This window comes from Rhinopithecus roxellana, chromosome 1 (genome assembly GCF_007565055.1).
Source record: "Rhinopithecus roxellana isolate Shanxi Qingling chromosome 1, ASM756505v1, whole genome shotgun sequence".
NCBI lineage: Eukaryota > Metazoa > Chordata > Mammalia > Primates > Cercopithecidae > Rhinopithecus > Rhinopithecus roxellana.
The window spans coordinates 26,018,334-26,043,821 of NC_044549.1; the positions used below are offsets into that span (position 1 = coordinate 26,018,334).

Below are 25,488 nucleotides of genomic sequence, written 5' to 3' on the forward strand. Positions count from 1 at the left end.
CGAAAAGCTTTAGGCCATTGCTTTTTGAATTTAGTTCATTAGTTGACTCACTTGAGTTCTGATATGCTTTTTTCCACAGAAGAGTAAAGGGTGGAGTTACAACTGGCAGATGAGAATTCCAAATAATCATGGGTGTGTCTATGGGCATTTGTAGTATTTGTGAATACCATCATTCGTAAGTATTGAAAGGGAAAAATAAAGTTTGTGAAGAGCAGGTTGAAGGTATTGTCTCCAGAAGTTTCCTTAGTGAGATTTAGTGGGAAAAAAATGCTAGACCTTGGTGTTAGACACATTCTTAGTTACTCATGTACAGAACAGGCTAGTTTATCAGTTATTCATGTGAAAGAGACATGGAGTTCTAACTTTTGGTTGACAAGCTAGACATGTCCCCAACTGTGTGACAAGGTTGCTAAGAAATCTAATGAGATCTCAGCCTCCATTAATAATACAATGTCCAGAACTTGAGAGATAATATCTCCCCTGTGGCTTGTACTCATTAGATAACAATTAGGTTCTTGCATCAAATTTCAATGCTACTCTTGAAGAGGCGCATAGGTAAACTGGAGTATATCACAAGAGGAACAGTCAGGTTGGTGTCAGGATGGGAAACCACTATATATATATGTGTGTGTACATATATACACACACACACACAACAGTTGACGTGATTGGGAAATCTTAGGTTGCAATGGAGTAGATGTTGATAGGCCATAATAATTCTGTTTAAAAATCTTAAACGTTGACCTGTCAAAGAGATGACACACATTTGGTCTATATTTCTCTAAGTAAACACCAAGAACCAATGGACGGAAGTTATAAGGAAATAGATTTAGGCTATTACAAAGAATCTTAATAGCAGTTGGACGATTTGTCTTACAAAGAACTGATTAACTCAAGAAAGTAGTGGTCTCCTTCCCCAATACTGATGACACTGAAATGGAATCTGAAAGATAATTTATCAAGGATGTTACCAGTATTAATTAATACCTATTAGTGCTTACTACTGACAAGGAATTATTCCATGCACTCTGACTGCATTTTCCCATTTAACCCTCACAGCAGCCCTAGGAGATGACAACTGCTTTGTCATTATTCTCTACATGAAGAGTCTGAAGTTTAAAAGGTTAAATAATTGCCTTTGTAAAAGGCAGAAAGCACATCTGTCTTGTGTCCAGAGAGTGAGCTCTCACCCACATTGCTTCTCACTTGTCAATCCTGTAAAAAAAGATTTGCTGTACTGGGAGAGAAACCATACTGTGTGTCCATCCAATTCTGAGGCTACTTGATTCTAACAAAATTAAAATGTATTATCTTGGAAGCTAAAACAATAAGGACAGTACACAGTGGAAGAAATGGGAAAAGGGACAGGTAAAACTTAATGAGGAAGGGAAAAGTCTGGAAAGATTGTAAGTGCAAGGCACTGGTCCAGGAAAAATACATTCTTTACTGGTCGTAGACAAGGGATATTGCCTGAAGTTTATATACACATGAGAGCGAGGTGATGAGGAGTAGGAGACAGTAAAGACACCAGACTCATAAAAAATTTTCTTGCCTTAGCAGAAGCATCATTTGGCCATGTCACATGAGGTTCCAAACACTGCATTTTGTTAATAGTCAGAAAGAACTAAGGAAAACAAAGAAAGAATTTCATTTTCCCCACCAAGTATCAAGAGTCTTGCAATGAGCTTACTTTCATGATTTTTCTTGCAAGTAATTAATACTACTCTTTCCTTACAGAAAGCATTGGCAGAAAGATGGTAATTAGATCCAAATGGACAATTTGTAAGGAGTCATTCATGCACGGCTTGATTTAACAAATATTTATGGAGTGTTTACTGTTTGTGAAGCACTTTCCTAGACACTGGAGGCACAGCAGAAAATAGTATTCACCTACCCCTAAAAATAATTACCCCTAAAAATAATTTCCTATATTTTTGAGTGTATTTTCTGTGGCAGAAAGGCACACACAAAACAGATGAATATGTAAAATTTAAGGTAAGTTAAATAGTCATAAGAGCTAGTGAGAAAAATAAAGCCAAGAAAGTTGGTATATATGCAGAATTATTGAAATTGTACAGGATTTTAACCAAATATGTTAATTGAAAAGAAGAGAAGGAAAATGGTCATGAAAGGGGAATATGTTGAGGCTCACGTGGATTTAGTTCATGCTTATGAATCACAAATATTGTGAAAGATCTTGTAGCAAAATGAAAAGGACATTAGACACATCACTTCTCTTATTTTATCCTCATTTCCTCATCTTTAAAATGGGAATTCTAATATTAGACCTGTTGGCCACAAAAAAGTGGATATGTGTCTCCAATGAGTCATTGACTGTGAAGGCAGACTTCAAAATGTAAAAGAGTATATACAAAGAGTATATATATATATATATTTATATATATTTATACATATATACATGTAGAGTCACACATGTATACATATATAGTTATGTAAAAATACAAATACAGAGAAAGAGAAACAAGGAAGAGGGGTAGGGAGAAATTTTCTATTGAAAGTAAGATACACACATATGTTGGTCCAGTCCATCTTATAACTCATAAAACGTATCTAGTACAAACTTTCTGACAAGGAATAAGCATATCTGTGGTGGAAACCCAAGAATAGGGTTTTTCGAGTCTCTAAGCAGACTAAGGGCAACAGAACTCTTCTGTATTTGAGTCTCCCTGAATTACTGAAGACTTTGCAGATCTCTTTTAATCACCTCTTGAAATGCTGGTTTCCTTCTTCCATCCAAGAGACTTGACAAAATGGAACTTGTCAACTGTGCTTATGGTAATAAATCTCCTTTCCAGCATTTCTCCTGACATTCTAATGCCTTCCTGAACATAATCAAAAGGTCATTTTCCACCTGAATTCATCTTCTCCAAGCTGCCTTATATTTCTGCAAATCCAAGTTTCAACAAGTTTGATTTCATTCCTTCTACAGTATTTTATTTGCTTTAACCAAGCTAAAAATCCCACTGTCACCCTATGTTGTACTCTAATAGCTTGAATGGGGATTATACTTTATTGGCTGACTGTATAATGTGGATACATTTTGAAAGCTGAACTGCTCCTTTTTCTTGAATGACAGAGAATTAAATACTACCTTTCAGATATTGCCAAAGGATTGCTTATGATTTTGTTTCCCACATCAATTCAATTACTTTCTATGTATCAATTGTGCAGAGATCAGCATTCTCACCTAAATACAAAACACTCCCCCAGAAGCCCTAAGACTTGAACAGGCCTTTCACTGTGCAAGCCACTCAGCTGTAGTCATGCATTTCACAACCCTGTTCACAGTTTCTAGAGGAGCAATTCAATTATTAGCCTTTGCGAAGTTATGCATTCTTGATTGCTGAGGATTTCTTTTTAACTAAAAACAGTTGTATTTAATTTAATGTAGGTTTAGGTTGTTGATTTAAGTGCAATCATCGTTTCTAAACAACGCTATCAAGAATACAGTGCCATTTATAATACAGGTTGATTGGGGTGGAAGGTACGAGGAATATCCCCAGGGAAATATATGGGAAAACCTTGGACTTCGCCTTGCCAACGATAATGGCAAGAGACCGGCTTGTATTTGCTAGTTTTGTTTAACATATTTGTGACACTCATCTACCTAAGTCAGTCTGCCCACTTCCCTGAAATGAGTAAGAGGCTTATGATTTATTAACAAAGCAGAACTTTGCTTTGACCTTTCACTTGGAAGAACAGAACCCCAGGACGATCTGCGGGGGCCACAACCTGACCAAGATCTCCTCTACACAAGGCAGGAGCCATAGTTTTCCCAGCGGTGGGTGTTGCCCCAGCCTCCTCCGGGAAGGCTCCGGAGACAGCGCGTCCAGGGCTAGAGCGCCGCCCACCCAGCGGTCCTGGGTCAGCTCCGCGGGATGCAGGACAAGGGTCCTCGGCCATCGAAATCACTCCCCGCTCATAAAGACACGGTTCCTTGTAGAGGAAGGATTGGGGTACCACTTGGAAACCTCCCAATCCCCCAGAAGTATCAACGGCCCTTGCTCCGAACCGCCGGGTTCGGAGATACGCGAGAGAGCAAGTGCCCGCTGAGAAGAGGAGCGGAGGGAAGAGGAGAGAGAAAACCAGGGAGAGAGAAAACCAGGAAGAGAGAGGCTGAGCCAGCTTCCCCGTCTGTCCGGTCTCGGGACCAAACGCAACACGGGCTGCTCCGGGCCCCGGAAGGACGCAAGTCTCGGGCAGCAAAGGAAAAAGACCTCCCCCTCGCGGGCCCTGGGGCTGAAGGAAGACCTCGGTTGGAGGAAGGGAGGAGGAAACGGAAACGCTCATCTTTTCCCGTTTTGTTTTGGTTTGGTTTTTCCTCCACTTAACGCAAAACAGAATCAGCCGCGACTCTGGCCTGGAGAGCATCTGTTATTTAATGAAAAACAAGAGATCATTTTCTTCTTCTTCTTCTTTGAAATAAGTTCAGCAGCACTTCCCTCTCCCTCTCCTCCCTTCTTCTCCCTTGCTCAGTTTACTCTCTCCGACACCGTTTCTACCATACCCATGAAGTAATCTTCCTCAGGTTTTATGTACCGTGAATCAGATTTTCATTGGCTCAAATGCCTTCAGAACATACTATTCCGCTAATGTGGACTTCCACTCCCAATGTTCCAATCCTTTCCATCCAAGGATTTCTTTAATTGGTGAGGTTTGTCCTTCCCTTCCTCGACCCTGTAACAGGAAAACACGTTTTCATTCCATGCCACTTGCATTCCAACCCCTTGCTGAGTTGCTATTTTGCCTGCAGGCTCTCGGAGCACATCAAAGGAATTTTGCTTTGACTGTCTTTAGACCCTGGGTTGGTGTCTATGTTGGGGCTGCTGTCTAGATTTGGAATCTGCACATCTTCACTCTTTTCTTTAAAGCCTATTTCAGTCCCCAGCAATAAAAACAACCAAAATGCTGAGGCAAAGCTGTGAAAGAGCATAGTTTGACTTGTATACTTATATTCTGCACCTCCAACCCAGCTCTTGCCATTTTCTCTCCCCCATATTCTTTTTTCCTCATCTAATTTCTCCTCTTTGTTAGAACTTGAGTTTCTGGCATCCCAAAAGTTGATTCAACTTCATTGAATCAGATATGAGAGAAGAGCTGGAATTTGACATTTTGGTTGTGTTGTAAAGTTGTATCACACAAGCATTCATTCAGCAAACATGCACTGAGCGCTTACTACAGGCTAGACATTGGGAAGAGGCCAAGGTGCCAAAGGCATAAAGGAGGTTTCTATTCCATCACCTTCTCTCCTCCTCCTGCTTTACTATCTCTTCCATTATAGCCATCTTTATCATCATCATTTTTTGTAATATTAACTAAGCCCTTAATATATGCCGGACATTGAGGTAGGAGCTTTACATGCATTTTTTCATTTCAATATTATAAGGATTATCTGAGATCAGCAGCATATTAGTTCCATTTTGTAGGTGAGAAAACTGAGGATTAAAGAAGCTAAGAAGCTTCCTCAAACTCACACATCTAATGTGTTGATGCAGGGGTTGTAAACCAGACAGTCTGACTCCAGACTTGTGGTACATCCCTTCTAAGGAGTCACTGTTTTAGTGGAGGAGTCACACTTGTAAACAGATAAATATATAAAAGAGGTAAGTGCTAAGGCTGTAGAACTACAGTGGCAGCAGTGACTAACACTGCCTGGGGGGATCAGGAAAGGCTTAACAGACAATTTGACATGTGAGGTGAGTCTTGAAATGTGAGTGGGAGTAACCCAGTCAAAGGGATGGGAGTGGGAGGTACATTCAGGCTGAGGGAACCACATATGTAATTAAACAGTTGAGAAAGCCTGCCATGTTATGTTTAGAAAACAGTGAGTGAAGCGTAAAGTTCATGACAGAGTGTTGTGATATGTTTTGAGAAACCAAAAAGGGGCAAATATACAACTAGGGGCAAGAATGTCAAGTACTGTATAGATTTTGCTATTAAGTGTAGCTTTCATTGTGAAGATTAAATGACTCCAGCAGAGATTTTAAAGAAAGGAAGTGACATAATCAAATTTGTCTGTGTCTGTCTGTCTGTCTGTCTGTGTTAAGATAAGCAGGGGAGGTCTGGAGAATAAAGAGAAGAGCCAGATGGCAGGAACACTGATTTTAAACTTGCTGTATAGATATGAGAGGTGATGAGGGCCTGGGCTGGGAGTAGTGGAACTGGAAAAAAGGGATTTTTGCTTTCCAAAGAATATTGGCATTAAGACTTCTGTTTCTAAAATAAAAGGCTTTAGGTACAAAGAATTTCATTCAGAACAAGGAAGGCTCTTAAGAGAGCACCAAACCAGCCCTCTTACTTTTATAGGTATAGTTAAAGTCTATGAAGCTTAGGAAGATTAAACCAAGCAATCAACTAGTGGAAGAATAATAGCCACCTTTTATTCAGAGACTACTATTCACACATTTAACATTCTTTTATACATTTGACCCACATGACGACTTTTCAGGGTAAGTACAAAGCTACTCTTAACTGCACTCAACAGAAGAGGAAGCTAAAGTCAAAAAGTTGATGAAGGCTACACAGAGACAGAACAGGGAGTTAAAATTATAGTTATCTAATCCTGGAATTTGTGTAGTTTTTATATGCCATGTGCTGAGATTGAAATTTAGGCATCCTTAATCTTAATCTCTTGTTCTCTTCACTAGTCATTGATGTCTTTATACTCTGTTAAATGCATTTCAAGCATCACTGGGCACCCATGCCTGACTGTCTGCTTACTCTACCAATATGCCCTAAAGCAGAATTTATTATGGATTCATTGCCTACCAAACACACTAAACAAAATATGATGATGATCTTTTTTAAAACTTGAGGGGTTTTAATGGTGAAGGAGAGAGCAAATATAACATGCAACTGCAACCATAGATAATCGAAACTTTCTATGGCTTAGACATGAAAGATTAAGAACTATTGAGAAACAACTAAGGTTAATCAGCACTTTCCTGTCCCAGTGACTTTGCATGTATTATTTTATTTGAGAAAACTGACTTGGAGAGGTGAAATAACTGTCTCAGTGTCACACAAATTCTAAGTAGGTAAGCCAGAACTCAAACTCCAGTTTATCTGACACCAAACTCAGGCTGTTATGCACTATGTTGCTGCTGTTAGAGTGGCCAGTGAAGACAAAGTTAGCTCCATGGACAGTATTGTGCTAATAAATGTTTAACAACCAGCACTCAGAGAAAAAGCCTTTATTTGTAGTATTTGACAATTTCCAATTTCTGCAGGGCACAAATAATGCCACAGTGGCAATTTCAAGCTGCCAACATGACATCACCGGAGGCTGCATTGAGAAGAGATGTGCACAATCAGCTCTGGAGAGCCTCTGGCATACAATCGTACCATGGAGGAAGAGATGCTGCAGCAATATTGTAGAGGCAAAGTGGGAGAGTAGGTAATTTTTGGAGAAAGCTGGGATAATGAATAAAGGCTGGAGTGGGGATTGAGTTATTCTTCAAATAATTATATTTGAAGAAGATAGACAGAGTCAACTAAATGTGGTTAGATCAAATGAAAAGAATAATTTAGGATTGGCTGAGGGCAGCTCCTTCCTTAAAATTACCATTCCTAAGAGTTGGCAATTTTCTTGAAGAAGAAAACCAAAATATTGATTTATTTCATCTGAAAATGTTTGCAGGCACTTGTTTTGATGACTGCAAAAACTGAAAACATACCTCAAAGAGTGAAATCAGGGATAGTTGAATCAAAAAGATTAACCGATATGAATTTCTGGCTATTAATCTACTTTTTTGTTTCTTTATAGCAAGGATGACAGCAAACTGATGAAGTTGGCATATTGATGGAAAATTTTATAATAAAATTTAAAAGAGTAACTCACCTTCAAAACCTGCTTGTATTGTCAAATCGTTTGAGTGTACCTTATATTGACCTTATATCTAGGGGAAATAAATGTATTTGCAAATACCTCAGATATATCTCAGATATCTATTTTGTCACTTTATTTCACATATTTCTAAGTATAAAACAATACCAGTGCTTCTGTTATTCCCCACATAATTACATAGTGCATAAGATAGTAAGGAGAAAAAACATTATCTGGTACCTGCAAATAATGTGCTCTTTCCCTCTGAGCTGATAATCTAGCCCTTTAAAATAGGAAAGGATGAAAATAAAATTAGGTTTCCCATGTTGCAGTATATTTCTATTTTCCTCCTTGATAATCAAAAGGTCCTGTAGTGCACAATCGGAATGGAAAAGCCTAGTCCTAAGAATCAATTAAAAATAATATGAGGAAAATGAAGTGGATGTCTGTCATTTTTGTGTGCTCACTGGGGAATGGGTTTCTGTCTCTGTGATTTTGAGGTGCTGTCATACATGATGCCCTCCTGCTCCCTGGCTACAGGGGTGGACATAGGACTACCTGATCAATCATGGTACTGGATCCTCTTGCTCACAGTAAATTGTTCAAAAAATGGGCACAGCCAATCAAACCTTTTCCATGAAGTTTCTCTTTCTTAAGGATTTCAGTTTCTGTGGCTATAAGCTCAGATCCTCAGGTAACCATGTTTTCAGTATAGAGGAAGCCTGGCTATAGCAAAGAAAATTGAGAAAATAAAGACAACCAAAGGCATGTAGAGCTAAAATATGGAAAGAAGGACAAAGAGCCTTGACAACTTTGCTCAAATGCCTGGCTCCTGCTATGCTTAAACAAATACACACTTCTGGAATTCCTGGTGATTTAAACCAGTAAGTCCCCTCCTCATCGGCCTTTTTTTTTTTTTTTTTTTTTTTGATGGACTTTTACTTTTTTTGCCCCGGCTGGAGTGCAATGGTGCGTGCAATCTTGGCTTACTGCAACCTCCACCTCCTGGGTTCAAGAAATTCTTCTGCCTCAGCCTCCCATGTAGCTAAGATTACAGGCGCGCACCACTATGCCTGGCTAATTTTGCATTTTTAGTAGAAGTGGGGTTTCACCATGTTGGCCAGGCTGGACTTGAACTCCTGACCTCAGGTGATCCGCCCACCTCGGCCTCCCAAAGTGTCAGGATTACAGGCGCGAGCCACTGCGTCCAGCCCCTATCTTCTTTGTTTCTTTTGCTTAGGCTGTGTAGAGTTGGGTTTTATTACTTTCATTACAAAAACCATAGAAAAAAAAAAAATCCTTACCTGATAACAGACTCCTGCTGGCTGGCTGGGATAATACAAATAAATAATGTCTCCTTAACTTTTAAAATAATGTCTCCTTAACTTTTAAGAAAAGAGGGGAGAAGGAGGTAATGGGAAAATCTTAAGAGCTAAATTTCTTTCTTGGCCTATATTCTAAGATTCGCTAATTTACTCTATTTTTGTTTCTCTGACCTATGACTCATCTCTCTTTGGACATCTCTTTCCTTTATTGGCACACAGACCACAATATACTCACTGCTCATTCTTTCATTCATAAATTATCATGGCTTTATTATTTAATTCTACATGGTAAGTCTTAACAAAATGGGCCAAAGATAAGGCATTAAGTTGGGAAGAAAAGAAAGGAGAGAAGAGATGTTGATCATTTTCAAACTGGAAGGACAAATCATCACTAGGAAAAGTTATTTCAACTTAAATTTCACAGCGGGAATTTATGCAGATGGGGTAGAGCTACCTCAGGATAGAGCAATTTGGGAGTTTTTCTGAGCCCTTCTGGGAAGATCTGAGGAGCTGGAGGCAGTAGGAGGGAAGGCTTGAGAATAGAAGATGACTCAGCTTCTGGTGTGGGACAAAGCTACTGGTGTGAGTAACTAAGGCCCACCTTCTCAGTCTGGCTAAATGATGTGATTCCCACTCTATATGTGCATCTCAAGCTTCTCCTTGGAGTTCCTTTGGCTTCAGAGGTTACATCTAGTGTTAATTTAATCCTGGCCTCGATATTTGCCTCAGGCCTGAAAAATCCAAGGAATAAACTTGGACTATGCACTTTTTGAAATGTCTTTGATTCTAGAAAAATTAGTTGAAGTATGTCATTTGTAGATTCTGTGTGTGCGTGTGTGTGCATGTGTGTGTGTGTGTGTGTGTGTGTGACCGGGACTGGTTCTGTTGCCTAGACACTATCACAGTTCACCACTCACTGCAGCCTCCACTTCCTGGGCTCAATCAATCCTTTCACCTCAGCCTCCCAAGTAGCTGAGACTATAGGTGCACACCAACACACCCTGCTGATTTTTTGTTTGGTTGGTTGGTTTTGTAAGAATGAGGTGTCCTTATGTTGCCCAGGCTGGTCTCAAACTCGTGGACTCAAGAGAGCCTCCCAAAGTGTTGGGATTATAGGTGTGAGCCACTGCAACCGGTTAGAAATTCTTTTCTAATTGGATACATACCACTCTTGCACAGGATGTTTCACTCTAAAACTTGGATGCCATTCTCCATAATAAGACAAATAATTTTCCTTATGAGGCATATCAATTAACTAGATTTAACAGCATTTTAAAACCAGAAGCCAAGGTCTGAAATAATTTCATCTACCTCCTTGTCATCTAGAACACATCACAGAATTCTGGTGATTTCAATGAAAGCACATACATGTTTATAAATCTTTTTATACATTGTCTTATATAACTGTTTTGTATGTATTGCATTTTCTCACAAGCTTTTCACCTTGAGGTACAATTATTAAGTGAATTTCTTTCCCTTAGAAAGAAAAGTAAACACATTAAACACCTCCACGTAATGTTAAAATGCTGGACATTAAATTAAATTAAATATTTGTCCTATAGCACTGCTAGCTGAATGGGTTATGAATCATCTATGTTTGTGGAATACATTGCTTAGAATTATAATTTTGCCAAATTCACCCGGTAAGGAACAAAGTATAAAGAACACTGAGGCTTAAATTCTTTAATACTTAACTAAGTCTGTAGACTTTGCAATATTGGTACTGCATCCATAATCATGCCTTAGTGAAATGTTATACAGAACATCATTCAGAATGTTTGCTTTGAAAAGAGTTTGGATAAATGTGCCGTATTTGAAATTGATTAATGGTGTCTGATGTGCATCCAGTCTTCTTATTATCCTAAGAATTTGACTTAAAAGTTATAGGGTATCTTGTATATTTACCCTACTTGAAAGACGTAGTTTGCATTTAAACAAGAATGGTACCCATAGCTATGTTAATTTTAGTTAAGTGTTCTGCCTCCTGGGACCTCAATTACTTACCTCATATGTTATATGAGGTAGCTAGATTATTCCAGTCATTTATCTAACTGTCCTGGAAACCTTTAGAGTGTCTACAGGAGGAGGTGAAACCTCAGGCTTCTTATCAAGATTCAGCCCAAACAGCCCCACCTCTATCAGCTTATTAATTACCTTACACAATAATTCATGTATTCATGAACCTGACTTTTTGAATCCAATAGTCTCCTGTGTCTACTATGTGACTATTTTAAACATACGGAAGAATGTTAAACAGACACAAACTTCTGCCCTCATTGAGATTTCATTCTGGTAGAGAGACAGACAATAATCAAACTACATGAGTTAAATGGATATTATGCTATATGGTGATAAACTTTATGGAGAAAAATGAAGCAGGAAAAGGAATTTGGGGGCTGGGACTGACAGTTTAAATACTTGTTTATGGAAGGCTTCAGTGAGGAGGTAAGCTACAGTAATAACTTGGGGAAAAGAGTTCCAAGGAGTGGAAAGAGGAAGTGCAAAGTCACTGAGGTTGGAGTATGCAAAGTACATTTAGGAGCAGTGAGGAGACTACTGTGATTTGAATAAATTGAACAAGGGGTAAATATAAAACTGGACTTCAGAGTATTCCTATATTAGAAGAAAAAGGGTTGCTTTTAAAGATTGAAAACAGTTCACTTAAGATACTTCTAAGGCCCTGAAAAGTATTAAAATTCGAAAGTTCTTGCTTATAGTATATGATCAATGATCCTTGACTCCATGTCATTAATACTTCTTTTTTTGCTAATCAATAATAAAGAGTTTTTGCTCTTTAGGGAGCAAAAACATACACTTGTCCAACAAGCGTTTGTTAATACTTTCCTGCAAGCTTAACTATCTTACTTAAGGGGAAAATAGTATGGATAATTGGGGCCTAGTAATTAATTAATCAACTTGAGTTTCTAGAAATCCATTAGATCCAAGGTGATGTTTTTGCTTTAGAAAATCAAATATATATTATTTTCATATTTTTATAGTCATTATATATTCACCTCATATTCCTGAATAGAACTATTGCAGATCACAATGGGTAATCAATATATATCAAAGAAATTAGAGATAACCCTGGGAAACTTCTTGAAAACATATAATTCAAGTTGGAATTTCTTTTAAAGCATCAAACGTTTAAATAACCATACCTTGAGTCATTTTCTACTTACTCAAAACTAAAAGAACTGCTTATTTCAGTTGAAAGTGGGAACACTCGGAAGAGAAACCTTCAAGTTAAGGGGTAAACCCAGACTGTTACACTTTTTGTATGTACATTTATGCACTTACTGAAATCACCCACGAATTACGAGTTTTTAATACACTGAGAGTTTTTGAAATTCATTTTATATAGTGTAAGTTTCATAGTCAAATAGCGTAGCTAAATTCTTTCTTCATTCCTCATGTCTGAGACAGGAAGGAAAATGACTAAGTGGATTTCTAGTTCAACTGAAAGAGCTATGCATTTCTTTTTGTACCCAGACTGAACATTCTGTGAAATAAGAACATAATGTTTATCATAGACTTTGAAAGTTTTTACTCTCCTGAGCTTCAGTGATATGTCTTTATTAGCTAGCATTATTGAAAAGGTGAGTTGCAGAATTGTATTAATTCATTGACAGACGACATGGTTAACAATTGAAATTAAACAGTAAAATTCAATGGACTCAGGAAGAGATATACCCAGAGGTCCTCCATGTGTATTTAATGCAATAACTTTAGAAATCATTTATTTAAAAACACTTGGAGTCTAGAAAAAAACAGAAATTTATATTATACAGATGTACTCTCTGTGCCTCTTTAAAATTGTGTATCTTCCTAGACTTAATATAAATCCCACTTAGGCCTTTATTTCAATCTTTGTCATCAGTACATTAGCCTAAGCCCTTGCCTGGTCACTTAGAACCTTTACTAATCAGGTTTCTGTGCTCAGCATGTGCCATTTTGTTTTATTCTAATTGATGGCACATAATTTTAGTACAGCCTTTCTTCTGTAGATTGTTTCCTCACTTTATACTTCAAAGTTTTCACCTTGTTGACTAGGACTTGACTCATTCTTTTTGCCTTTCCTAAACCTTAGTCTGCCTAGACCAGTCATTGAAGACCCAATGGAAACCCCTTTCATCTTCTCATAACATGAACCCTTGTAAGTTTGTTTGAAGGTTTATATTCTATTAGGTATTTTTTCTCATCACTTATCATTCATTCACAAAAATTTATCAAGTGCCCAATCTATTTTTAAAGTATGGCTGAACATGTACTCACCGTAGGTGAGGGTTGAAGGAGAGAAGAGTGAATCAGATTTGTTGCATGCGCTTGAATTGCATACAATTTTGTTCAAGGAGTAGGAAGGCAAACAAAACACAATGATATACAGTGGTACGAACAAATATTTTCAGCTTCCAAAACTATCTTTGTTGACATTTCATCTCCAGTGGAAATTTTGTGGGGGCTAATAAGGGGAGAAAAACTACTTCCATTCTTCAAATGCACACACAATTGACTTGGCTATGTTGTCACATACTGATGGGATTAAAATTTTAGTACAGGGAAGGGGTCCTGGCCTGAGCCTTGGGAATCCTGAGTCCTGATCTCAACAGACCCTAAGTAGGAAACTTGCCTCTGGTACCATGTCACTGCTTTGAGCATATCATCCTGATTGATGATGAATTCCTTTATACTTAAAATACAAAGCTCTTCTCATGTCCCAGGTAACGTGAAACTTTTTCCCCCTGGATAAATGTTATTCATTTTTCCCTTTCAGCAAGATGTACCCTTATAATGCTCTGATGCATGGCTAAACTATACAATAAATATTATTGGAATACTATGTATTCTCAATTGTAACAAAAACAACTGTGATCTACATGTAGCTGGAAACAATCTTCCTCTCAAGAATTAAGTAAGATGGATCCAATCCCACATTGACTAGATTTTGAAAGATAAATTCTATTATATTACTTAGTGGAGCTTACATTCTCATGTTTATTTCTAACTCTGAGCTCTTGCTTATGCTACATTATTTCAGTTTAGAAATGGTCTTGTCATCTCATATGCACTGTACCTGGCCTATTCAGATAGGGTGTGCTGCTTTATTAGTAAATTTCCTTAATGAAAATGTATGTGAAAGGATGAGAGAACTTGTGTTTAAATCAATCACGCCACCAAAAAAGCCATACATTTATTGTTACGCATTCTTGATAAGCAAAGTGGATAGTGATGAGCAAAGTAGACTGGAATTCAGTTCAAGAATAAGAATGCCTAGGGTAGAACCCTGGCTTTACCATTGCTATGAATCATTGTGTGACCTTAGAAAAGTTGCTTCAAGTCTCTGGGTTTTAGTTTCTTCATGAGTAAAATGAAGATGAAAATAGCACCTCCTTCAATAACTTTTTATGAGGGGAATACATCTAATTCATATAAATTGCTTAGAATATTCTAACATGTAAGTGTTGCTAATTAATAGATCTAACGACTTTTGAACATTTTTAAACTCATGCTTTGTGTGGTTGCCTTCGTCCCCACTCCCAAGCCAAATTTCTATTTTAATGGTTATTATTTTGTTTAATATAGAGCGTTTTCACCATTATTTTTTTTTATGACCAATAGCCTTTGGAGTTACTATTCCAAGTGGTTTATCAAGGCATTTTCCTAAACTAGGACACATTCCTTTCTAAAAACAATTCTGGAAGCAATGGCCTACACATTCAAATATATATTATACATATGCACATATATATATATATATATGCATGTTTATGTGTATGAGTATAATATGGACATATTTGTAGTGTCAGTTGCCCCCAGAATTCCACGTGTTTGTGTGTTGATCTCATTTGATCCTCACAGCAATTCCATGAGGCTAGCACTATTACCACTTTTTACAAGAAAGGAGACTGAAGCTTAGAGAGGTTAAATGAGTTGACCAAGAGCATACAGTTAGTGTCAGAGCCCAAATCAGTCTTCCTTTGGCAAATCTACTTTTAAACAATTATGCTGTATTAACTCCCACGGCAAAATAGAGGAGGTCAGATAGAGGGTTCGCGGGCCTAGGTTAAATATATTGTTAGGACGATTTATTCTAATATACCCCACTTATAGCCACAGTGAAAAAGAAAACAATTCCCTAAAGGAATTATAAAGGATTCCATGGAAATGCTAGCATTTCACCCAAACTTAGCTCATGGAATATAGAGTTAAAAGGCATTTGCCTCCTAGCGATAGCCTTCCTGTTGATTCACAAGATGCAAATGAAATGTTAATGTTTAAACCAAGTGGGAAAAACTACTTATTTTGAGAGAAAAAAATATAGGATAAAAGTTCTACTCTAGAATATTGTTAATGTAAGAAGAACTGGACTAGCAGTACAAGCAGGCTTTTGAGAAAAATTACAGCTGAAGATGGGGCTTAATAGTTTTGAACACTAAAAGATAAATACTTTTAAAAATCAGTGTGTGTGTGTATGTATGTGTTGCGAGTCTCCAATCTCGCTGGTAACTCGCAGTCTTCTGATGAAAGTGCAGTATGTAACGATTACTTGCTGGCATCCTCTACTGGAGACCAGTCTCACAAAGGGGTGACCCTGTGATGCACGAAAGGCTATTTAACGCCCCAGTGAAGTGCTTCAGGGACCAAGATTTTATTATTCTTTGATGATGAGAGTTGTGATCCTGCATCCCTGATTTAGAGCCACTTAGGGCTCCGACAGCTCCACCCCAGTGTTCTAGAGGAAAATATCCCTTCATGCTCTCCGCCTGATTTGAAAGCGACACAGCTTCCGATGTTCCGCCTGGGAGGTGGTTCAATCTTTAGAAATTGCCTGAGAAGCCTGTCCATCTGCAGGAGTGCCTGGCTTTCGAGAACGGACCAAGACGGACTTGGCTTTTAATCTGAAATAATTTGATAATTTTCTCTCTGTAACTTAAAATCACCGCTTAACTCAAAGTAAAAAAGCGACAAGCTTTCTAGAAGGCTTTTGTAGACATTGGGAAAATCCGTCTGACGAAGTACGGTTTAGAAATTCCGGATTTAATTTCCCCCGGGAAAAACAAATATCTTCTGTTTGGTACCGGGCAGTCGATTCACGTGGTCTTTCTTTAAAACAAAGTCTATGCCAGCCGGGGGTGAGGGAAGTGGTGGGAGTGAGCAGGGGGAGCAGAGAGATTCGAAAAGTACAGGAGGAACCATTCCAGTACAGGGACTGCCCCTGCCAACCAGTAGCTATTCCTGTTAACTCCCAGAAAGCAAGTTTCCACCTTTGCCACTTCCTCCTGCCCTTTCCTTTTCCCTTTACTACGGCTCTTGGACCCAAGGTTCGCTCCCCACCGCCACCGCCCTGCCCCACTATTGTCTTTACAGGACAGAAGGCTGCAGCAGCACGGCGGAGAAAAATCCCTGAGGAATGAGTCAGTGAGATGGGCGTATGGGTGGAGGAAGAGGGCAGTCGATTTTTAAACCTCAGCGAGGGTGGGTGGGCCGTTGGAAGCCAGAGGCCTTATCACTACAGCGCTGCAACATCACAGAAAGTGTTAGTCCCAGGGCTCTCCCGGGCGCGCGCGGCTCCTGTGCTTTCTCCTTATTGGCGAACCTGGACCTGGGGGCGGAGCCGCGGTGAAACCCCGCCTACCCGGGCGCCAGGACAGGGCACACGGTTCTCCCCGATCCCGGAGCTGGGCTCAGGGCTCGGACTCAGTCCTGCAGCGCCTCTAGGCTGCGGATCCTTGCTTCAACCACCTGCTCTGCGCCGCGTCCGGGGAAGTGGGGAGGAGACCGGAGGGAGGGAGGAGGCGGGGAGAGGGGGAAAGAGGCAGCTTACACACGCCTTCCAGTCCCTCTACTCAGAGCAGCCCTGAGACCGCTGCCGCCGCTGCCGCTGCCGCTGCCACTGCTACCACGGCTGCCACCTGAGGAGACCCGCCGCCCCCCGTTGCTGCCTCCTGCGAGTCCTTCTTAGCACCCGGTGTGTCATGCACATTGCCACTGCCATTATTATTATCATTCCAAGACAAGGAAAATAAAAGAAGATACCAGCGAAAAGAACCGCTTACACCTTTCCGATTTACTCAAGTGTCTCCTGGAAAGAGAGGGTCGTTGTCCCCGGAGGAGCAGCCGAAGGGCCAGTGGGCTGGTGTTGAGCGGGAGGGAGGAAGAGTTGGGGGCATTGCGTGGTGGAAAGTTGCGTGCGGCAGAGACCCGAAGGTGCAGCGCCACAGCCCAGGGGACGGTGTGTCTGGGAGAAGACGCTGCCCCTGCGTCGGGACCCGCCAGCGCGCGGGCACCGCGGGGCCCGGGACGACGCCCCCTCCTGCGTCGTGGACTCCGTCAGTGGCCCTCCAAGAAGGAGGAAGAATATGGAATCCAAGGGGGCCAGCTCCTGCCGTCTGCTCTTCTGCCTCTTGATCTCCGCCACCGTCCTCAGGCCAGGTGAGCAAGGGCCTGGGAGCAGCCCCAGACAGACGTGGGCCTGGAGCAGTTTCCTAGGTCCCCGTCCCAGCCTCGGACCCCCGAGGCAGTGCGCCTAGGCGCATCGATGAGGTAAGGGGACCTGTCCCGGCACAGAGCTGTCCCCGGGCTCGGTCACCTGTGCCGCACGTTTGGGCTTGGCTGGTTGGCTCAAGTTTGGGCATAAAGCTGGGGAAACTGGGTGAATCTCCAAGAACTTGGTGCTCCGGGGTTGTGGCTGCAGGGGCCCGTGGGCAGGATTCGCCTGACGCTCTCCGCTTGTCCCTGCGACTCCCAGCTAGGCGGCGGACTCTTGCCCTCTGACAGTTCCTCCTGTCTCTGGGTGTCCAAGTCCACGTCACTGCGCCCCGAGCAGTTTTCTTTCGCTTAGCTGTCGGATGAAATAACTGCCGGCACTTTTTCGTGATAAATCCCCTTGTAACTTCCCCTTGGTGAGCTGAGGAAGGGATGGGAGGGGTACAGAAGGAGAGGACTTTAATCACCCCCTCCCCCCCACGCCCACCTTGAGAAACCTACTGATGCTTAAAATCGTGGTTTCAACGTTCCCCTCTCCGGTCCCCGTCCATTGTCTGGGCGGGTGGTGAGTGTAAGGGTGACCGCAGGCAGATAACACAGCCTGAACAGGAATTAGTAGCTAGGTCTGGGAGACACCTCAGTGAGACGCTTGTGAATTTCCAGGACCTGCTCATAGAACCTCAGTTCTCAGTTCTGTACTGAGTCTTAGAAGAGAGAGAGATAGAGGGGGGCGAAAGGGCAAAATTCCCAACAACTAAAATATCTCGCGGGAAATCCCTTTCCACACCCTCGGGGACGTCCCCTGGCTTTGGCATCCTCAGACCCGCCTGGAAGCTGACACAAGTTGTTCCTAACAGGGTATTCTGTGCGCTTACAGTTGCCTGACAGAGCAGCAGGTTCCTTTGCTCCCCTAAACTGAAAATTTAGGGGATTTTTTTTTCTTTGAAGTTTTTATTTCTATCCCTGCGTAGACAGTTGCCAGTTAAACTCCTACTTCCTGGTATTTTGGCCTGTTTGTTCTTAGCTTTTTCTTTAGTTTTTATCAAAGAAAAACCTCACTTCCTTTTATCCGTGCACATCCCTTCAGCTGTCGGCAAGCTCAGGTCACAGAAGAGGTTTGAAAGCCTCTGAATCTCTCCCAGGAACTGGCGGGGAGAGGGGTTTGGGGGCCAGAGCCTGTGGAAGAGATTACAAGTGTTTGTGAGCTGCTGCTGCTGCCGTTGCTGTGTGTGTGGGCGGGAGGAGTGCCCTCTCCGGATCTCTTTATTAAAGTTACATTTCTGGGTGAGGTAATGAGCTCACCTGATGTTTCTGAGGCTGAGGGGGGGAAAAAAGGCGTCTGCGTTCTCTGACAAATCTCGGGCTCTGGGGCGGGGACTGTGAAACCATAGTTCAACCGGATTTAAAGCAGGTGTCCTAGTGCAACAACGCTGAGGAGGTAGATGGAAAGGCGAGACCCCCCTTGGGCCTGGCACAGTGTGGATTTCACTTTTTCGAGATTCCACTGTCCGATGGAGAAAAGGACACTTTGGAGCCAGGGAATGAGTCAAGAAGGGAGGACAAGGGTGATGTCGGTTTGTAAGATGCAAACGTCCACACGCCCAGAGTTGGTTTTCCGATTAACCCTCTCGATACTTGGAGAATGTAATCTCACCTACGTCCACACCCCTGACCACACGCACTTACCCAGTTTCCTTTTCTGTGCCGTCACAGGCGGGCCACGTCGCAGGATAGGTTTTATTTTTACACATTTAACTGCTAAAGGGGGGAAAGTTCCGCTTTCAGACCTCCTGCGCGGTGATTCTTTTGGCGCCACAGGCTCGTGTGTCCAGGGGGCACGGAGCTGCGCGCTTTTGGCGAGCGGCTAGCCCCGGCTCACCGCAGCCAGCCACCGTGAATCTGAGGATCCGATGCCCTGGACCCTCAGATCCGTGGTTTCAGTGAATTACCGAGCTGGCGTTGCCGAAATTCTCATTGCAGTATCAGTGTGTTTTAAAAGGAAAGGTTACAGCACTAAAGGCGCCGTGTCCACACTGAGGAAGCAAGTCTTGGACAGTGAGTGCGCCTCCTTCGGAGCCCTCTGCATAGCAGAGCCGGGTGGGGGTGCGGTGCCAATAGCTGGCTTCATTTGAGGGGTAACTGACTTCCCCGCCTGCCACCCTTCATTTCCGGAGCAGTTTTAATAGTGTATGTGCAGTTGTAGAGGTCAAAAACTCGAGTTTGTGAAACTGCTTCCCCGGGTCTTTTGGCCTGTAGTCGCTACATAGTCATTGATATATTTCAGGCGTGCCACGTTACCTGTTTTGAAAGGAGAGGAAAACGAAAACTGAATTCAGAGATAAAAGCAATGAAGTGTGTGTTCAGCATCCGAGGTAGCAATAATCTCATTATTCTTGTAGAAAGAGCGTCAGCCTGTGGTGACATTTTGTATTGCTTAAAAAAAAAAAAAAAAAAAGGCTTTTCTGGATTATTTACAACAAGGAGGTGGGGCGCTGCAGTTAACTCTTCACTTGGGTCATCTGTGTGAACCCCTCTATGGAATTTTTCATAACTACTCACTGATATAAGATTCATCCTAAGACATGAGCACACATAAAGCTTTCTTCAGTGGGATATTGTGTTTGAAACATATCAATTGATCTCAAAAGGACTTGGGAAAGCATCAACTCAAATAATGTCCTTTCAAAGACTATTGATGTAGGACTACTAAAATTGATTAATTTAAAAACTGAAAACTGTTTAAAAGCCAATATATATTTTTTTTCTTAAGGATTTATTTAATCCAATAGCAATTTACAATTTAATGAACTCTTATTTGCAGTAAATTGCTTTTCTAGGCTTTCTTCAGGACATCTACCTTCAGGCACTTAAGCAAGTCATTTAACCTTTTTAGGCTTCAGTTTTCTCATATAAAACAAAAAGACAGACTAAAGACCTACTCTGTGAAATGCCTCCCAGCTCAAAAACTCTTTGTTTCTGAAGTCTTAAGGTAAAAAACCAATTTAGGCAGGCACGGTCATTTTTCAACACTATTTTTCTAAGGATCTCAGTCTAGACAAAATTCATATAAATTGTATTACTAGAAAAGTATCAGTGGACCCCAATTTCTAATTTCCTTTTTTTTTCTACCTTTAAAAATTCATGATAACATCTATGCTTACTCTTCCCAGCCTTAGTAGGGGGGGAAAAAGCGTGAAGGAGAGAAATTAGCTTTCCACTCTCCTGGGAAAAGAGGGCCCCAAAGCAGGAAAGGATAGTAGACCTCAGAAAGCCCTGCTAGTGTGACCTATCCCTCCTGCAAGCCTGCCCCTAGTTAAACTGCACACATAGCACCTAGAATGAGATATAAATGATGGTTTATGCTTAAATGTTCATGTTGCAAAGCCTCATATTGTACATCCTAAAGTTGCTCAACAGAGAAGTTGATTTGCAACATGGTTGTAAATGCAAGACAGAAGGAAATAGAAAATACTAATACTTTTCTCTTGTTTTAAAACTTGTAGAAATCCAAAATATCTTATCTTACCAGATTCCAAACCTTTTCTGACTTTGTAGAAAACTCTGCTTATCTTTTTTAATAGACATTCAGATGAAAATGCATGTCTACCATTGACTTATCAAAAAGAAGAACATTAATAAAAACCCATTTTAATAGTCTTGTGTTATTAGATAAATTTTATATTGTAGTCAGTATTCATGTGTTCAGTTTTTAACTATGTCAAGTAAGAATGTTGTGACCTTGGGAAAATTATTTATCTGCTCTTTTTCATTTCCCATCTGTGAATTTTCTTTCTGTGCAATGCGTGGTTCTGATTGAGATTAGAATTCCCTTGCTCAGCATTTCAAATTTTTTTTAAGTAAAACATGCTATATTAAATAAGGCTTTTATTATATTGTTAATAGAATAACACTCTTTATTCCACTTATCACTTTTATCATTTTATTAAAATAATGGAAATATGTTTTTTTCTCTCTCTCTTTTTTCTTTTTCTCCCTCAAATTTTCATGCCCCTAACCATGGGCCTTTGTAAAACTTAGTGCCACCTAAGTTGTCAGTATTACTTGGTGTCAGATGACAGCAGTTTGTCAGATAGTATTTTAAATGCTTTATAATCACCATGTTTTACATTTCCAAACACACTTCTTTCTGTTCTGGCCATTTATTTAGAATAAAACACCATCAAAGAGTTCTGGCTCCCTAAAGGTATTCGCTCAAGTAGACACATGCAATTTACAGCCCAGATATGCAGAAGATCCACTTAGGTATAGCTATGATAGAAGAGTATCTCTCTGTCTCAATGTATACATAGAAACTTAAATGTAATTTCTCATTAGGTGTTATTGTTATTCTTCATTGTTAAGTTTTCACAAAGGCTCATCTCATTTCTTACACATTATGTGTGTGACACATGTATGTGACATATGAAGAATGAAATAAATTACTGGAATACTAAATAATGGTTTCTTGGGAATGGTGGGTCATAACATTTATTTGGTTATTACTTTTGGATTTCAGCTTAGTTTATTTTCAATAAGAAATGGAAAAAATCCATTTATACTTTTGATTACTTTTTTTATTAGGGTAGAATTTTCCTTTCCTGGAGAGTAAATTCAAGACTAAAATAGATATTCTATATTCAGGAAGAGGATATTGCAGGCTATTTGGTAAGGTTAAATCCTACAGTTATTACAGTCTCCCTATAGTACATAAGACATTACCGTATTTTTGGAGTTACTGATATTTTCATGCAGCTAATTTCTCTGCTTAAATAATAAATTTTACATTCTCTTTTCTCCCTTATTATTGAATGGAATACCTTATATATTTCAGATAGGCCTAGTTCCAAATGTGCTGTGGTATTCAGTAATTGTTTTATGCTAACCTATTATCATAGCCCATTATTGTAGTCTATGTTCCAAGAATGAAATTAGCTTTTAATGCTGCCTCTCTTACTTATCCAGTCAGTTCTCAATTATCCATTCAAATGAAAGGGGAATCAGAGTTGTGCACAATCCAAAACAGCTTCTAACCAAAGGCTTACTTAATTTGACTTTGCGTTGAGGTACTTCAATGAACATGTCTATACTTGTCTGGTCTAAGAATTCATAGTACTTCAACACAATGAAACTAAACTGCTGGGGAATAGGCTAATCAGAAATTAGACAGCTGTCCAACTTCTCTGATTTGCTTCTCTATTACTGTTATTATTATTGTTTTAGCTCTTTTCTGTATCACTTAAGGAACTGATGGAAAATCTTGGCCCAAGTAAGACGAAGAACATCTATGAGATGAAATTAAACCTTTGCAATCTTTTCAAATCATATAAATATTATAGACTCTTGATGTTCATTCACAGGAAAACATACTATGATCATGGCAATTGCTGTAGTCTTCTGGCCTTTGCTCAATGACACTTCCATTATGAATAATTTGTTTAGCTCTGCAAAATCACATTTCAAGTTTTAGAAAAATTTTACCCTCACCTGGCCCTTTTTCTGAAGCAAGATTTTTATTGCATCATATGAGTTTCCATGAATAAATGAATAATAAAGCAATACCCTTTTCATGATATGAGTTGGGTTGGTAGCCAGGTAGATTGACTCCCCAGTAGGATATTCACACACCTGCTTTTAGAAAAAAAAATTGCTACTTATAATGGATTATGGGGCTACTGTAAACAGTGAAAACAAGTAATATCAAATCCATAAATGTTAGGAAGATTGGAATTTGTAAAAAAAAAAAAAAAAAGACTTTATTTTTGATTACTTTAACTTATTATGAAGCTCTAACCAGAGAAGTTAACTGAATTTGTAGATTAAGATATCAACCAGCATTCCAACGCAATGTTTTCTTGAGGGAGATAAATCTCAAATATACTTTCACCTTAGAAATTGATGTAAGTAGATTTTTATCCTCTCCATCTGTATAGTTTTAGAGAGTCTAGGTTGCCTTATTTGAACTGTGAATGGAAAAAAAAAAAAAACTTTCCTGTACTTACTTGCCTTTGGTACAGAATCAACATTGGAATGTTGATAATGACTAAAATGAGTCTTAACTTTTCCCTTTTCCTTTTTCCCTGTACTTGTTTTTACTGTAGCTTTTACCACATTGTATTATGATATTAGTGACTTTTTTTTAGTTGAACATAAATTTTTTGAATACCAAATATTATCTTTGTCTATGTATCCTCAGTCTAGTCAAGAACTTGACACCTAGAAGCTGCTTCACGTTTTTTTTGTTTTTGTTTTTGTTTTTGCATTAAATAGAGTAGAAGCAATGCATCTGTGGAGAATTAAACTCCATATGGCAGCACCTGACATTCAAGGATTACTAGGAAATTTTCTCAAGAAGTTTGGGAGTTGGGGATATAATATCCTCACTGAGAATTGAATTGGAAAATAAAACCATCATGAAAGAACAGAGTGGGACAGGCCATCAAGACCTGATGGCACTTTGGTAGTATTAATGAAAAACAAAAAGAAAAGAACATGTATATTAGTAAAGGACCTGTGATTAAGGATGAAAAAGGCTTTGGTTATTGGAGAAACATAGAAAAAGTAGAGGAGTTGGGCCAAATATGGTTATTGAAGGTATTATACTTAATGAATCCAAACACTTTCTTTTATGGTGAAAGTAAGTGGCCCCTCTAACTGGCAGACATGACTTGCCCAGTCTCCTTAACAGGTATAGCTTTTTTTGTTGAGAGAGATAAAACTCATTATTAAGAACCTAATTCTGGGACCAGGCTCAGGGGCTCATACCTATAATCCTAGCACTTTGGGAGGCTGAGGCGGGTGGATCACCTGAGGCCAAGAGTTCGAGACTGACGAGCCTGGCCAACATGGTGCAACTCCGCCTCTCTCTCTCTCTCTCTCTTTTTTTTAAAGAACCTAATGCTCTGAATATTCAAGTCATATAGTAAACTTTCCCATGCGGGGGATTTCATGGTCACTAAGAAATCTTCTAATTATAATGTGAGGTTCTTTTTTTTTTTTTTTGAGACGGTGTCTCGCTCTTGTTGCCCAGGCTGGAGTGCAATGGTGCGATCTCTGCTCACTGCAACCTCTGCCTCCCGAGTTCAAGCGATTCTCCTGCCTCAGCCTTCCAAGTAGCTGGAATTACAGGTGCCCACCACGACGCCCGGATAATTTTTTGTATTTTATAATCCCAAAGTGCTGGGATTACAGGCATGAGCCACCACACCCGGCCCAATGTAACATCTTATATAGCCAATTTACAGTCAGAGGATGCACTAGCTGGAAGAGAAGCATTGTATTTCCTTGGCAATAACTGCTCTTATGTATACCAATAAGCTGGTTTATGAGATTGTCTAGTGAGAATCCATCCCTAAAAGATGGGAAAATGTTTGGTAAGCAGCCAAAAGAAGTTTCTAAGGTTTCAGGGTCGAAACCTACACATTGAACTCTTCCAAATTCAGCTTGTTTGAGGTACAATCAGCTAACCATTCCCCAGGTGACACCTATGGTGTCATTTGTTGTCAACTTCTGTGTACCTACTACAGACATTTATTTTCTTTCTTTTATATCTTTTGGTGCTGTCTTGCTTAATATGTACATTATTAGTAGGTTGACTATTCATACATCTTGGTGTACCCAAGACCGTCCTGGTTTATGCCTCATGTGCTGGTACAATTATTAATGGCATCCTTTTTCATTTTCAGAAGTGCATTTTGGATAACATATTATACAGGCTCCACAGTAATTTGTAACTTGTCTGTCTATATGTCTTGGAGTACTTCACTGTAATAAATGCACTCTTCATCCTAACCAAGTATATATTTTTAACCTATTTAAATTTAATTATCAGCT

The 25,488-nt window shown here is 39.9% G+C and overlaps 1 protein-coding gene across 2 annotated transcripts in view; it reads left to right on the forward strand.

Annotated features, from left to right (window-relative positions):
- Nucleotides 1-16,829: 16,829 nt before the first annotated feature.
- ALCAM (activated leukocyte cell adhesion molecule) overlaps nucleotides 16,830-25,488 on the forward strand; it is a 213,081-nt gene continuing 204,422 nt past the window's right edge. For both annotated transcript variants that reach the window (XM_030940482.1, XM_030940492.1), the window contains exon 1: nucleotides 16,830-17,604. In XM_030940482.1, coding sequence (XP_030796342.1) covers nucleotides 17,532-17,604 — 73 coding nt within the window. In that variant the 5' untranslated portion in view covers nucleotides 16,830-17,531. The remainder of the gene's footprint in view (nucleotides 17,605-25,488) is intronic.